Source organism: Elaeis guineensis, chromosome 12 (genome assembly GCF_000442705.2).
Source record: "Elaeis guineensis isolate ETL-2024a chromosome 12, EG11, whole genome shotgun sequence".
NCBI lineage: Eukaryota > Viridiplantae > Streptophyta > Magnoliopsida > Arecales > Arecaceae > Elaeis > Elaeis guineensis.
Window position 1 is genome coordinate 23527741 of NC_026004.2, and position 15798 is coordinate 23543538.

General features: G+C 38.4%; 1 protein-coding gene and 1 pseudogene across 1 annotated transcript; one reads left to right on the plus strand and one right to left on the minus strand.

Moving 5' to 3' along the window:
- Positions 1-2626: 2626 nt before the first annotated feature.
- Positions 2627-3426, plus strand: LOC140852834 (uncharacterized; annotated as a pseudogene).
- A 2641-nt stretch (positions 3427-6067) lies between these two features.
- Positions 6068-12462, minus strand: LOC105054664 (ubiquitin-conjugating enzyme E2 variant 1C). The gene is made up of 4 exons (XM_073246967.1): positions 12257-12462; positions 6802-6941; positions 6599-6724; positions 6068-6417 (listed from the first exon to the last, which is right to left on the minus strand). Exons 1-4 carry the CDS (start codon positions 12291-12293, stop codon positions 6277-6279), a joined length of 444 nt encoding a protein of 147 aa, XP_073103068.1. The 5' UTR covers positions 12294-12462; the 3' UTR covers positions 6068-6276.
- Between the last annotated feature and the right edge of the window lie 3336 nt (positions 12463-15798).

Consider the following 15798-nt stretch of genomic DNA (forward strand, 5'->3'; position numbering starts at 1 on the left):
TGATTTGATCATATATGATAGATTTTTGGAAGATCTACATGATGACACTAAAATCATTAATTTTTATTAATTATATATTTTTAAATATTTATATATATTTATTTATAAAAAAAATATTAAAAAATAAATTTAAAAAAATAAAAAAATAGAGTTTCAGAATAATGATTCAAACTACTTAAATCTAACCTCGATTTTTTTAATGTTATATTTTACGTAATTTAAAAATATTATTTGAAGCATATAACATATTTTTTTAAAATTTATTAGTTTTAAAATTATTATTAAATTTTTTTAAATTTATATATAATATTTTTTTAATAATTATTAAACTATCGTGTTTTGTTATACTTGCAGAAATTTGTAAGAAAAAAAATTCAAAGCGTGACATACATTGACTTTCATTAATTATATATATATTTTAAATATATATATTTATTCATATAAAATTATTAAAAAATAAATTAAAAAAATAAAAAATCAGAATTTCAGAATCATGTTTAGAATGATTCAAGCTACTTGAATCTAACCTCAAATTTTTTTAATTTTTAAAATTAAAAAATATTTTTATAATTATTTAACTAATAAATAATATTATCAAATAAAAAATATATAAAATTAATATTATATTATAATTAATTTAAAAATATTATTTGAAGCATATAACATATTTTTTTTGAATTTATAAGTTTTAAAATTATTATTGAATTTTTTTGAATTTATATATAATATTTTTTAATAATTATTAAACTATTGTATTTTATTATACTTGCAGAAATGAGTAAGAAGAAAGATTCAGAGCGTGACATTGGTTGAGATCATGGTGAAATACTCTCGACTCGATATCATTGGAGATACAAATAGTGTACACAGAGTTCAAAAGAGGAGGGGTGACTAGATTAAAGCAGTACCTAGCTAGTGGTTATCCTGATGTGTCCATATATCGAAAATACCCACAGGAGGTCCGACAGTTGATGAAGAAGTACTTTGCTGATTCGAAAGCAGCGAAGGAAAGGACAAAGCAGAAGAGGATGGAAGTGGACCGTCGACCTGTATAGCCAGCTTCTTATCACTCTAGAGAGTTAGAGGAGGCTTTCGCTCTAGATGATGAGGCACAAATTGAGGCTGCCATTCAGGCGAGCTTGGCTGATCAGTACCGACAAGAGGAGACGGTCAGGTATAGAGAGCAATTTGGACCATCATGCTACGAATCGGGATTTGGATCAGCGATCGGTAGGAGAGAATTCGAATTCAGGAGGACTACCTCAGTCAGAGAGCCTGGTGGTAGAGGGAGCAGACACAACATGTCATCTTTGTTAGGAGCTTTTGGCAGTAGGAGAAGGTCCTCTAGAGATATTCCAGCATGAGCCACCATCCATGATTTGGATCCACATGCTTTTTCCAACAAGGATTCAAAGCAGCAGAAGATTGACACTATAGTGAAAAAGGATAAAAAAAAAGATATGTAGTGAGCTATTGGATTATGGTTTCATTTCAACCATATTCCAGCAAATACAGCAAGCAATCCTTACTATCGATCTGTCATTTCAGCCATAGAGGCTACCGACCAGGGTGTAGATCCGTCAGGACCTAAGGACATCTATGGTCAGCTTCTTGACAGTAACAAGGAGGATCTGCAGAGATGGATTACTTTTTACAAGAATAAATGACCTACATACGGACTGACAATGATATATGATCGTTGGACCGATCCTACTAGACAGAGCATCATTAATTTTTTGACATATTGTGATGAAAAAATATTTTTTCACAAATCAATTGATGCTTCAGATAAGATGCACGATGCCACATATATCCTTGGTCTGATGGAGGAGGTGATTAATTCAGTGGGTGAGCAGTATGTCATGCAGGTCATCACAGATAATGGACTACAATATAAAGCTGCCGGAGAGTTGCTGATAGAGCAGCGACCGCAGATATACTAGACCCCATATGCTGCATATTGCATTGATTTTATATTGATGGATATTGAGAAGATTCGTAGGATACAGCAGGTAGTAGAGATTATCCAGACTATTACTAGATTCATCTACAATCACACATGGGTCCTTTCATTGATGCGGACATATACTGGGGGAGAGATCTTAAGATCAGATATCATACGTTTGCTACCAACTACATAGCACTTGATAGTCTTCTTCAGAAGAAAGTAGCCTTATGTCAGATGTTTGTCAGTGCTGAGTGGCAGGAGAGCAGATATGCAAGGACTGACACTGATAAAAGTCATGTGGAAAATTTGGTGATGAGTCAGTCATTCTGGCAGCGGGCTGAGAAGGTAGTGAAGGCTATTAAGCCATTATATGAGGTGCTTTGCACTGCGCATGGTGAAAAATACCCCTAGATGGGCTTTTTATATTATATGATGGAGAGGGGAAAGAAACAGATCAGTGAAAATGATTCGAAGCATGCTCAAGAATTCATTAACATCATTGAGCGCTGTTGGGACTATCAGATGGATAGAGATTTGCATCTAGCTGATAAGCACGGATTCAAAAATATTTTAAAATATTTTTTTTATACTTGTAAAAGTGTACTTAATCAATTATGAAATTTATCTATAGCTTGTTATTTGAATCCGAGATTTCAATATACCATTTCTGTGTTAGATATGGATAACGAGCTTCTTTCTATTCTTCGTAATGTGATATATAAGATGGTGCCTAATCCAGAAATCATATTGTTGTGTCTGTAAAAGGTATGCTAGTTTAAAACAAACGTGATTATTCAACTGAATTCGATCTGTACTCAACGATATATTTTTAAATTTAATAAATATATTTTTTTACAGATGAAATAGTTTAGAGAGAGATCAAATAGTTTTGGAGTCCCATCAGCTATCGTAAGCAAAAAGCAGATGAATCCAGGTAAATTACATAATAATAATGAGCAGCATAGATTGACATCAAATGTCTAATAATATCATAAAATTTGATATGTAATTTTACTTTTACAGCTGAATGGTAGATTCATTTTGGAATGTCCGTAGAATATTTGAAAGGTGTGGCTATCCGCATTCTTTCCCAGACAGTCTCTGCTAGTGGCTGTGAGCGTAATTGATTGACTTTCGCCCTTATCTACAGTAAACAGAGAAATCGTCTGACACAAAAGTGCCTCAATGATCTTGTATATGTTCACTATAATCTGAGGTTGAGGTTAAAATGCATTTAGGAGGAAGTACAACTGAAATACACTGATCCGACATTAGATGATTATGCTGACGAAGACGACAATCCGATCATCGGATAGCTTGCAGGTCAGCAGCAGGAGCCAGAGCTTGATGAGCCGGGGTCCCCTTCATGACCAGCCAGTGAGGAAGTTAGAAAGATCAGGATGGATCTAAGGCAATGGGTAGAAAAAAATATTCCACATAAAATTTCAGCTGATCAGCCACAGCTTGAGGGGACATAGGGGACTCATTCATCATATGACTCTTTGTCCGATACATTTTCGCAAAGGTTTGAGCGACAAATATTTAGATGAAGTCAGCAGTCAGTAATGAGACATTCATCCTCCCAATCACAGAAAACTCAATCACAGAAGGACAAAAAGGGGAGAAAGAAAAGACAGTTACACGTGCACCACTCTCGAGAGTATAGGAGCTATCTGGCTCAAATTTGGAGATCAGAGAGAGTGATGATGATACTACTTGTAGTAGTCATGGATCTGATGATCAGGGAGGAACAGGAGGACAGAAGACCACTGCTTATAAGACACAGCCATAGGGTGATATTCGATTCACCGACGAGTCTCAGTTTATACATGCCACACAAGATAGGAATCATGGTGGACGAGTCGGTAGAGACTGTGAGGAGTCGATTTCATATAGACGACGGGCTTCTAGAGATCGTCCAGCACACGATGCAGCTGCAAACGATCTTGCACGTGGAGTAAGATCCATAGATGTATCTAGATCATCCTCGTATTATGGATCCTATTACCCGCAGCCACTTTATGATTCTTATGGATATAGTGCATCCGGGGCATCGTCTTCTAGTGGTTACTACCCTATGCAGCTTGGAGCATCTTACTGATCAGATTTTGCTATCGGTATATTCGGATGGGCTCCTCCACAGCTATACTATCATCCCGAGGATACTTCTCTAGGCCAGAGTTTGAATGAGAGATCTGAGATGTCTTACAATCCAGAGAGGATGTCTTGTGGGATGAATATTCAGGAGTACAGTACATCTTGATTAGAGGGTTGGATTAATATTCTTTCAGATTATGCCAATGATCTAGATATCTACGAGTGTCACAGATACTCGACGAGATATTAAATGCAGAGCAGATCTTGAGATTAGCATATCATTTTTTGTACTTTGTACTTTAAAAGTTTAGATACATTTTAATGCACATTTATATATGTATATTTTTTAATTTTAGAATATTAAAGTTGTAATATAATGTATATAAATATATATTTGAAATTTTAGATCATGAGTCTCCGTATCGCTACCGAACTCAAAAATTGAATCCAAATATGTCAATAATATACAATATAATGTAATTTTGGGTTGTATTTATGAATTAATAAGATCTAAAAAAATAAAATAAAAAAATTTATATCGATATACCGATCTGATATGTCAGAGCATATTATATATCGGTATGATATAGTATCAATATCGTATCATATTGATACAGTATCAGTACGTACTTTGATATCGATCCAGTGGATCTTGATATCACTTTTGTATTGATCCAAAACTATACTGTTCTGTCCGGCGCAAATCATGCACCACGGATTCATGCTCCCATGGCATACAGCAATATTTAATTTTGTATTAGTTCAATCACCGATACTGAGTCCTATGCTAGTCAAAACATACTACCTAGCCTAAACTTGTATCGCACTCATCTAGCACGGATCAGGGGTGTGAGATTAATGGCCCCATATACGTAGACACATGCCTACATATTATATTATATATATATATATATATATATATATATATATATATATATATATAGAGAGAGAGAGAGAGAGAGAGAGAGAGAGAGAGAGAGAGAGAGAGAGATTTTGCTCACCTTAAGATGTGTGGTTATCTAGTATTTTCAACTATGGAATCAATAATCATGTATTTTAATTATCTCTAATATATGCATCGTATGGGTACAAAAATAATAGTTGAGATAGTATGATACTATTTACACCATCTTACTATTACATACACAAAAAAACAAGAATAACAATTTTTACTCATCAATTTCACTATTAATCACATAAAATAATTCTTCCACGGATTTAAATCTCCATGTCATTTTAAGAAATAGTACATTATTAGGAAAACACTAGTAAAATTTCGCTATTGCTTATTGGCAGTTACTTATATAGGTATTTGCCATTATTTCTTGATTACAACTGTTAAGTTGTTATAACAGCCATTGCTTGGTCCCAGGAAATAGCTGCCATTAGTTTTTGCCGAAATGATGAATAATGGTCCCCTAGCAGTCTGCTTTAATGATAGAATTATGAAAACCTTCACAAAAAGGATTAAGATCCTAATCTGAGTTCACTTTGCAAGGACGGACGGAATACCAATTCCAATTTCATTGTATCATCATATTTTGGTTTAGATTTGTGTGCAGGTTTAAATATGCAAACAGATCGCCGCCTTCTATTTAACAACTAAAGATTTTAGGTTTGATAGGTGACACACATTTCAGAAGCTCAGATCCATATATTTTTTAGTATGAATGAGTTTCCTTTATTTTCTTTTTCCTCTTTTTTTTGTCCAAAAGAAACAAACACGAAGAGGGCATAGGTTCAGCTTCTTAAGCAGATTTAGATCTAAAATGGAGTCACTTCAGACGATAAGGTTGAACCTTGGGAAGTCCAGTGATGCACTCATTCTTAAGTACTTGCATGAATAATACTGTTATCATGCTTCATGGATTTCAACATTTAACAAATTAGCAGCTGCTTGACTATATGAGCAATAATAGTGCTCCTTGTGGGCATATATAAAATTATAAATAGAGTGCAGGGAACTAGATCAGATTCGGATTTAAATTAACAGATTCAATCATATGGTCAATCCACACAATCTAAATTCCAAGCACATTCTTTCATTGTTGGTAACACAGAGAACAGTAAGGTAGCAAAACAGGCATTGTGGACATTAATTTTAATGCACAACTGCACTAGCTAAATATAACATGCAAACTTCCACCTCAAGCACTCCGTAAGATTTTTGGTGGATTAATAAATTCACGGCACCCACTCCATCAGATGATAATACTCTCACACCAATCAACCTAGAAGAAAGTTCCCTCTGGAGGCTGGACTAGTTTCCGGTTATGGGATGCTGCCATTTCTTTCTTAAGCTGTGTTAATATGTCTTCCATTGTGTATTCACGTCGCCAATTTGCCAGAAGGCCAAATTTTTTCGCCTCTACCTGCACTCGTTTAACCAAACATCAGCCTTAGAGACCATCGCCGATGCCTAAACCACATAGAAGATTCAAAACTCAAGGTGAAACACATATCTTTATATGTCACACACACACACACACACACACACACACACACGCACACATACACATAGAGAGAGAGAGAGAGAGAGAGAGAGAGAGAGACCACTCCTGTCTCAGGATTAACACAAGTCATGTTTATTCGTGAATGGAATCGAACACTGGGCGGTTTCTCCGGATAGTCCTTGTCGCAGAACAACTTCAGCTGATATATGCGTCCCTCATGAACAGACTGTAAAACAGTGCTAAAGTTGGAGATGATAACAGAGACCACAAGATGATTGAGATGGAACTATAAAAATAACTCACATTATGAGGGCCAATTATTGTGCCTGTCCAGGAGCGCATGTAGATGTCATCGCCATCATCCATACCATAGCTAACAGTTCCATCTCCGATGCCCTTTTCTCCTCGTTCAAGCTCTTCTAACAATCTAAAGTTCCGAGGAACTGCAATGGAACAATGAATTAACATTTTTGCAAAAGATGGCTTCGCTTAATCAAGTATTCAAGTGGTTTAGTGCTCCACCTTTTACAGAAATCCAAAACATGCACATAAAAATCTCAAAGCACAAATTACAAGGCTACTGAATTCATTTCTTCCAAAAGAGAGAGAACATGACTGCTGAACTTGATGTCTAATATTCTATATTTTACACAAACTCTGCCGGCAGTGACTCGACCCAAAGTTTGACTCAACTTTTTATGTATTTCGAAAATACCCTGTTTCTCTTGCTGAGGCAGGTCATCGTGTGCAACCCAATCTCTGGATAAAAAACTAATCTCTCCATGCAGCCTTTCACGTGCACCACATGTGCAAGGTTCTAGGATTATGCAAAAGACTTCGCATCTGCCCACATATCGATGGACTGAAGCCTTCATGCAAAATTTTGTTTTTTTCATGTTCTCCACAGTTCTTAAGAATCCCTACTTAAAAAATGAAACCAAAGTAGCAAGGAGCAGAGATTTTGTTTCTTCACAGCCATCTATGATTCATTAACATTCATTGCACATGCAGCACAAGAACTTTTAGTGACAAAGAATACCAACATTACTTTCTCCCAATTTAGCATTACTCAAATCAGAAGCTGATAGTGTTCATTAGTTTAAGATATTAATCAATGGTCAACCTACTTAAATTCAAAGGAAGCAGGAGGTACCTGTCCATGCCTATTAAGGTATGAAGAAACTATAGAGTTAACTATGAAATGTTTGCTAGAGCCTATCATGCCTCCATGTTGCATAACCTTATTCTTCAAGGTTAAACAGCGATGTGATGCCATCAAATAAACTAGTACTAGAAACAGCAGGTAGACATGGATGTAGATTTACAAAATCTTATTTGATCTAAAAAATCAGCAACATGCAAAAGGAATATATCACTTATTTGTTGACAGATAAGAAATTAAGAACTTATAGATTTTAATTCTTCATTAGAACATAAATGAATTTAGTCATTTTGCTTATTCCTTGTGTTAATTAAAGTGACCAAAAAAATCTAATTAAATGGTTTTCTAGATACTTGGTTCTTTTCAATTTTGAGTAGCTCATCTAATGGAGTCCAAGTTTAGCTAGAGGATAGATGCCAAGGTGGCATATAGTTGTAAAAGAATCAGATTCTATGAGATAATCCCCCAGATGTTTGAGGCAACACATATGGTAGTAATTATGATTATAATCAAGTTTATTTAGGTAGGTTTCTTAAATTCTTTAGATTATGATCTCCTTCTTAATAGGTGGGCTCCATGCTTACAAAATTTTCATTCGAGAATCTATATAAATAGAGTTCAACAGAGCTTATATGCGAACATTTCCACAAAGGTTTTCTATGATTCCACCAAAAACTCATCTGAAAAGGCATAGAATAAATATTTATTTAATTTGGTAAAAGACTAGAAGGACCTTAATGACATGGATTCCATCCATCCTCAAAGTACCAGAACCATACCTACATGCCATTCCACTAAGAAAGGAACATGAGATGCCTCCAGGAACCAAGACGTCTAGACCATCCCACTTCATACTGATCAGTACAGAAGGGTTTGCTAGCTGGGGTTGCTCAGTACCAACCAGGATAGCCAGGTCCTGCGCACAGGAAAAAAGGACCCCCTTTTGGCTTTCCTTTCTCTTGCTGGTTCAGTCATGGGAGACAGCTTAAAGAGGGAAAGGGAGGGAGAGAGGGAGGGAGGGGGAGGAGAGGGAAGGGGGAGAAAAGAGGAAGGAGAGGAAGAAGGGAGACGTGTCTATATTTGGCCTCCTCTATGCTAGAATTGTTGCAAATCCAGTAGACTAAAAGATTAATTAAAAAATTCATTAAAAACAATAATAGTTACAAAGTGAAGAAAATAAAAATTAAAAAAATGCAAGAAAGGGTTCGTTGGTACCTGTAACTATTTAAAAGGCTCTAAAAACCTATTTTAAATGCTAAAAAAAATTATAGTAGTTAAAAACTACAAAAAACACTAATCAACAAGAAAAAAAAAGGGAGTTTGGAGGCATCTCCGTAAATTATCAGGACATCATCAAATCTCAAGTGTCAGGACAGGAGCTTCTCAGTACCGTATCAACCCAGGATCAAAGCAGGTGCTAGCACCGGGTCTTAAATCCTTGCTTAACAATCAAAGCCTTTTACATTCCTACCATATTTAATCCCAGAAAGACAACTAGAATTTATGTTGTAAGTGTCAAATAGAATTTATGTTGTGAGTGTCAACTAGAATTTATGTTGTATGTGTCAATGCCAAATCATTGTCAGAATCAGGCATTAATAGAACATAGCATTCGTGCATGATGCAAAGATTGATAATCCAAAACAATGTTCAGGTGACCAAGTTCAGCTGAAGTCTAATAAATTAAAAACAATTTGAACAGTTTATACTTCAATGCATAAAAATTATAATACTGATATTCTTTTGACATTTCAAAAGTTATTTATATATGATTAGTAGCTTGAGTTAGCCAGCATTTGAAATTTTCTTTTGCATCAGGGTTCTATTTTGGATGGTAATTCCAATAATACTTTTCAGATGAAAACAAGGTTTCCTCATAATTTAGTCCAAAGACCTTTATATACAACGCTTGGAGTCCAAGGGTTAAGGCCATTTCTTTTTCCTTGCACAACACCAGATAGGGTTTTAAGAGCAGGCATTGCATCTGCATGTCAGCCTTATGCTGTGAGATTGGATACAATTCAAAACCCATCATTATCTTCCATACCAGTTATCATCTTCTAACTCTTTGTAAACTGTTTACTTTCTGTTTAAACAACTACAATGACCCGCCATGCACACAACAAACATCAAATGCAGACTATGTCAAGTAAATTATCAGTAAGTTTCCAGTATAGGCTTGTAAAGAGGATTTTAACAAGATGGACAACCTAAGAAGTTCCAACCGAGGACTTACCACTGGTCCAGTCAAAACTAAAGGCATTGTGGTCTGCCTCTATTTTTTCTTCCTTCTGTTTCTTTGGGCAAATGGCGAGCCAGATTATCCATAATTACGAACCAGATTATCTATAATCATGAACCAAATTATCCATAATTATGTGCACATCATGGTCCCACTCAGCAGGAAAAAATTTCAGAGCATATTACAGGTAGATTGTTAATTACCTGGATATATCTTTCAAGGGCCAAGAACCATCTATGGAAGGTTTTTCTATAATGCACCTCAAACATCAATTTGTCCTTCTTCTTGACCAGATATTTGCATCCTACACTTAAGACCATTTGCCATTTACTGCTGAGTCACACTCACACTCTTTCCAACAATCCTAAGATTGATTTCTTTTCTTGTCACATGATCATGGCAAACATAGATTAGAACTCTTTCAAGCCGGATAAGTTTCATACATCAAATAGCAAAGAGAACGACAATATAGGATTATATATTGGCTGAGATGTCTCATATTAGTTTGAAGTATCAACTAAAGCTTGGCCATATCAAAGGAAATTCATGAAGATGACAAGGGTGTTTTGCAAAAACTTTATCAAGGAATATCCAGAGTTGCCTCTCATGTAAACTCTAACACATCTACTTAGGGCTAAAAATGAACTGGATATGGATTGAATATTAAAATAAATTATGAGGAAGATAAGTTTCAAATGACCCACAATGTATGCAACAAATATCAAACAGAGACTATGTCAAATAAATTATGAGGAAGCATAGGAGGCAGTTTTAGTTTCCAGAATACAATTGTAAAGAGGGTTTTAGCAAGATGGACAACCTAACAAGTTCAAACCCAAGAGTTACAACTAGCCCAGTCAAAACTAAAGACATTGTGGTCTGCATCTATTTTTTCTTCCTTCTGTTTCTTTGGGCAAATGGTGAACCAAATTATCCATAATTATGTGCACATCAAGGTCCCACTCAGGAGAAAAATTTTCAGAGCATATTACAGGTGGATTATTAATTACTTGCCATATCTTTTAAAATGCCAAGATCCATCTCAGGAAGGTTCTTTCTATAATGCACCTCAAACATCAATCTGTCCTTCTTGACCATATTCTTGCATGCTACCTCAGACTATTTGCCATTTATCGCTGAGTCGCAAACTTAAGACTGATTTCTTTTCTTTTCACATGATTATGAGAAACATAGATTAGAACTCTTCCAAACCAGATAAGTTTCATACATCAAATAGCAAAGAGAATGGCAATATAGGATTATATATTGGCTGAGATGTCTTGTATTAGTTTGAAGTATCAACTAAAGCCTGGCCATATCAAAGGAAGTTCATGAAGGTTGCAAGGGGTGTTTTGCAAAAACTTTACCAAGGAATATCCTGAGCTGTCTCTCATGTAAACGCTAACACATCTACTTAAGGCTGAAAATAGATTGGATATGGATCGAATATTAAAATATACATATCATATTTTAATTGGCAAATACAGTCATAGATATGGATATTAAATAGATGCTTAAATTTGGATACATATTTGTTTTAAACAGATATAGATATGAACTTGAGAAACCCTCTTAATACAGATTGCATGCTCTAACCAAACAGAGACATGTTCACACTAGGTTTTTCTAGAGAAAGTGATGGATGTTACGAACAACAGTCTTACATGAGCAAACAAGGCAAAAACAATCCACCAACGTGTATAATCTTTCTGCATCTTTGAGCAGATTGCCAATATCTTACCTCATCATTACAGGTAAAATCTATCCCAAAGCACAATCTTTCCAAGCACCCCTCAAATGCCACTTCTAAACTTAATTCCATATTTGAACCGACTGCAGATATGTATTTTATGCTAAAAATCGTTTTTTCAAGCCTCAAAAATGGCTTCTTTCTTCTCATTCATCAGATTCTGGCGTACATTGCTATTTTCACTCCTTTTCAGAAACAACAGAATCGATAAGCAAAATATACTAATCGCAAGCTATGCTACTCGTAGGAATCCAGCTAGATTGTAATACATGTAAGCCATACTCAAAAGCTCAACCAATTCTTAAACTAATCCATAAAATTAGCACCGATTCCAGACTGATCAAAGAAACAATTTAAACGACGTAATTGTTACTCTTTAATTCAATAATCCTTTAAAACAAGCGCACTAATTTCTGCCCCTTTTCTCAAATTTCATGGATGGATCTGTACCAATACTGCTTTAACATCTGGACAAAGAAACAGGCACGATCGTTCATCACAACAAGCAAGAATACCAATACAAGAAATTGATAAGAAATCCGACGAGATCCAGATGAAAGCCCTAATTCGGAGCAAGATTTCAAAGGTAAAAAAAAAATCTCACCAACGACGCTGGATCCACCGGGACCTCCGAGCGTCATCAAGGATATCTATTCTCTCCTCCCTCTCTCTTTCTCGCTCCTCGTCTCTCGCCTCGCGCGACCACGGGATTCTGTCGCAGCCGATCGAATAAATTTAAGGGCAATAGATGCCCCTGGATGCGCCCCGCTTTATAAAGAGAGAGAGGGGGGAGCGTATGGAGTGAGAGGAGGAGGAGATATAATAATAATTTTTAGATCTACAGTTCAGTATCATGTTTATTAAAAAAAAAAATTTAAAAAAAATAAATAAAATTTTAAAATATTTAGATAATTTAGATATCCACGATATTTATTTGAGTCGTTAATATAGATCCAAAAATTATTATTATGTCTTCTCATCCTTCACATTAAATCATTTTTCTTACTTGATACACTTTATATATATATATATATATATATATATATATATATATATATATATATATATATATATATATATATATATATATATGCATTCTCATCAACGACGAAGAGATGGAGGCTGTCGATCATATTTGCCACTGTTGGGTATAAAATAATCCCAACCAAAGTTCGTAAGAGACTAACCCTCGCAGGACTCTTCCAGCTTCCGATCTTGTACGGCGTCTTTCTGAACTTCTTCGATTGTCCGAGCTTCCACGGTATCCTCCGAACTCCTCCAACGGACGAACTTTCACAGTACCCTCCGGATTCCTCCAACGAACGAGCTCCCACAGTACCCTCCGGACTCCTCCGACGGACGAGCTCCCACAGTACCCTCGACTACTCTCTGAATCTTTTTCCGACTTCCTCCTATCACGATCAACTTTACTCCGAGCTTCTTCCGGACTTCGTCAATATCCGAGCTTCTCCAGCAGCAGGACTTCTACAGTAACCAGACTCCATCAGAGCTTCTACAACAAGCGGTCTCCGTCCGGGCTTCCACGGCGATCAGTCTCTGTCCGAACTTCTACAGTAAGCGGCCTCCTTCCGGACTCCTACAAGAACCGGACTCCGTCTGAACTTCAACAACAGAATTGGGTTTCAAATGAACTTCTACAACAGACGGGCTCCATCTCAGTTACAACTGAGTAGTGCTGGATACCAAGAAAGGAGTTTGGATCTTCTAGGATCTCCATTATTATGACCTCCCTGTGATCGGCCCATGTGGTGGTGGTCATGGACCACAAGACAGGAAAGAAGCCATTGCATGGTCCTTGTTGGGATATGCCGACTGACCCTCGTATACCGACTTATCCTCAGACTGACCCGACCGACACCCGACTCTACCCACTGGACAGACAGACGACTCCGACAATGACTGCCGACAATATCCGGCTGAAGGTACGCCGGCCAAACAGACCGACACTGTTTCCAACTGACCCAACGACCGAACCCATATCACTGACTCACTGTCAGGGGTGGCAGCCGACGTCCGACTTTCACAAAGCACTAGATCAGCCGACAATATTTTCGACTCATCACCCAACGTCCCGGCAGCCGAATATCAACATATAGTCGGCCAGCCCATCCAAATGCCATACAACCGCTATGGGCTGTTGTCCCGTCAAGGACATGCTGTGCAGCCGCCTTGGGGCATTGTTCTGCCAAGGACATGGGTCAATTCTGATGACCTGACAACCCACGTCGATTTGACAGCCTCCGGTGATTTGATAACTCTCCAGTTGTCTGCACCATTAATGACGGGACCATACCGCATTCTACTATAAAATGGGATAAGGCAACAATTTCGATAAGTTTTCGAAAGTTTTCTCAAGCTTTCTCAAACTCTGCTAAAATCCCATTCGAGTGCTCCATTTCTGTTGAGGCAGAGTACTAACTCGAGCGTTGGAGGGTCTTGCCGGAGCACCCCCAACTCCGATTTAGACTTCCCTTGCAGGTCCCGACGGCGGCCACGATCCCCTCAACTCCAGCTTCTCCGACATCGGCGAAATTCTACACCAACAGAATTGGTGCTAGAGGGAGGGTGCAGCTATATCTTCGTAGGACCCTTGTTCTTAAAGGAGTACTCAACGGGACTGTCTCCGGTCATCTCCTTCAACATCTTCTTCTTCTTCTCCGGCCAGATCCCAACCTGATGTCTCTCCGAAAGGCATCCATCAGGCGATCCACGGCCTCCATAGCCAGATCTCAGCAAGACCCGTCGGCTCTAACCTCGTCTCCAGTTTTTCAGGCTCCTCCCCCTCCGGCAACGACAGTCGGCATGGAGCAGTTTGACCTGCTGGTTCAGCAGGTCAAGGGCCTCACCGAAGCAGTGCAAGCCATGCAGCAGCAGCAGCGGCAGCCGCAGACATCTGTGCGGCTGGAAAGAGCATCGTCGGAGTTCCAGAAGCTGACGATCGGGTGGCCCACTTGGGCCAGTCGCCCTATATCCCCCAGAAAGGGGAAGTAAGGGGCGGAGAGCCCTCCGTCTGATCACGATTCCGGCCCTGGAGGGTCTCTACCTCCGTTCTGCCAGAAGACCCTCAAGATTCACGATCGAGAGGATCTCCTGGATCAAAAGCTCCAAGAGATGGACCTGCGGATCGAAGAGCTCCGCCATGTTCCCTCTGCTTACGGTGAGGATATCTGTACTAACCCTCTTTTTTCTCAAAAGATTATGCAAGAACCGATCCCGTCGAACTTCAAGCTCTCCCAATTTGAGAGCTACGATGGGACCTCAGATCCGGTTGACCACCTGGAGGCCTTCCGAACAATGATGCTACTCCATCGTGCGTCCGATACCATCCTGTGCCGAGCTTTTCCATCCACCTTGAAGGGAGCAGCAAAAAATTGGTACTCGGCATTGAAGCCAGATACCATCTTCTCCTTTGATCAAATGAGCCACCAGTTTATAGCTCATTTTGTCAGCAGCCGACATCTTCGGAGAGGTTCAGAGTCCCTCGTCAGCATCAAGCAAAAGGAGAGAAAATCCATTCGAATTTATGTCAACCGTTTTAACGCCGCCGTATTGGAGGTCCGGAACTTAGACCAGTCGGTTGCAATGGCCGTCCTGAAGAGCGATCTTCAAAAGAATGACCTTTTATTTTCCTTGGAAAAGAAGTATCCCAAAGACTTCGCTGATTTGCTGGCTCAGACTGAAGGATATGCCCGAGAAGAGGAAGCCTTCAAGCTAAAGGACGAGGAGGCCGTGAAGGAGCGGCAGGCGGGTGACACCGGTAAGCCCGTAGCTAAAAAAAGGCCGAGTGAAGCTCGACCGTATTTTCGAACTTCTTTGGACACAAGCGTGTTCGAACTCCCCCCCGAGCTCGTAGACAGAAAAGTCCAGACCGTGGAGTTCGGTGGAGCTCTCCCCCAAGAAGATTCCATAGTTATGCCCCTCTCAATACTCCAAAAACTCAAGTGCTGATGGAGATCAGAGAGCAGCTGCCAAGGACGGAAAGGATGCGCACACACCCCGAGAAGCGCCACCCTAACAGGTTCTGCCTCTATCATCGTGACCACGGCCATGACATGGAGGAGTGTACTCAGCTTCGAGACGAGATCGAGGAGCTCATCAGATAAGGTCGGCTCAATAGATTCATCC

Coding starts and splice junctions, on each gene's coding strand:
- LOC105054664 (XM_073246967.1), bottom strand. CDS start 12,293: ATGACGCTCGGAGGTCCCGGTGGATCCAGCGTCGTTG. Junction 6,942..12,256: donor CGGTGGATCCAGCGTCGTTG/GTGAGATTTTTT, acceptor GTTCCATTGCAG/TTCCTCGGAACTTTAGATTG. Junction 6,725..6,801: donor CAATAATTGGCCCTCATAAT/GTGAGTTATTTT, acceptor ACTGTTTTACAG/TCTGTTCATGAGGGACGCAT.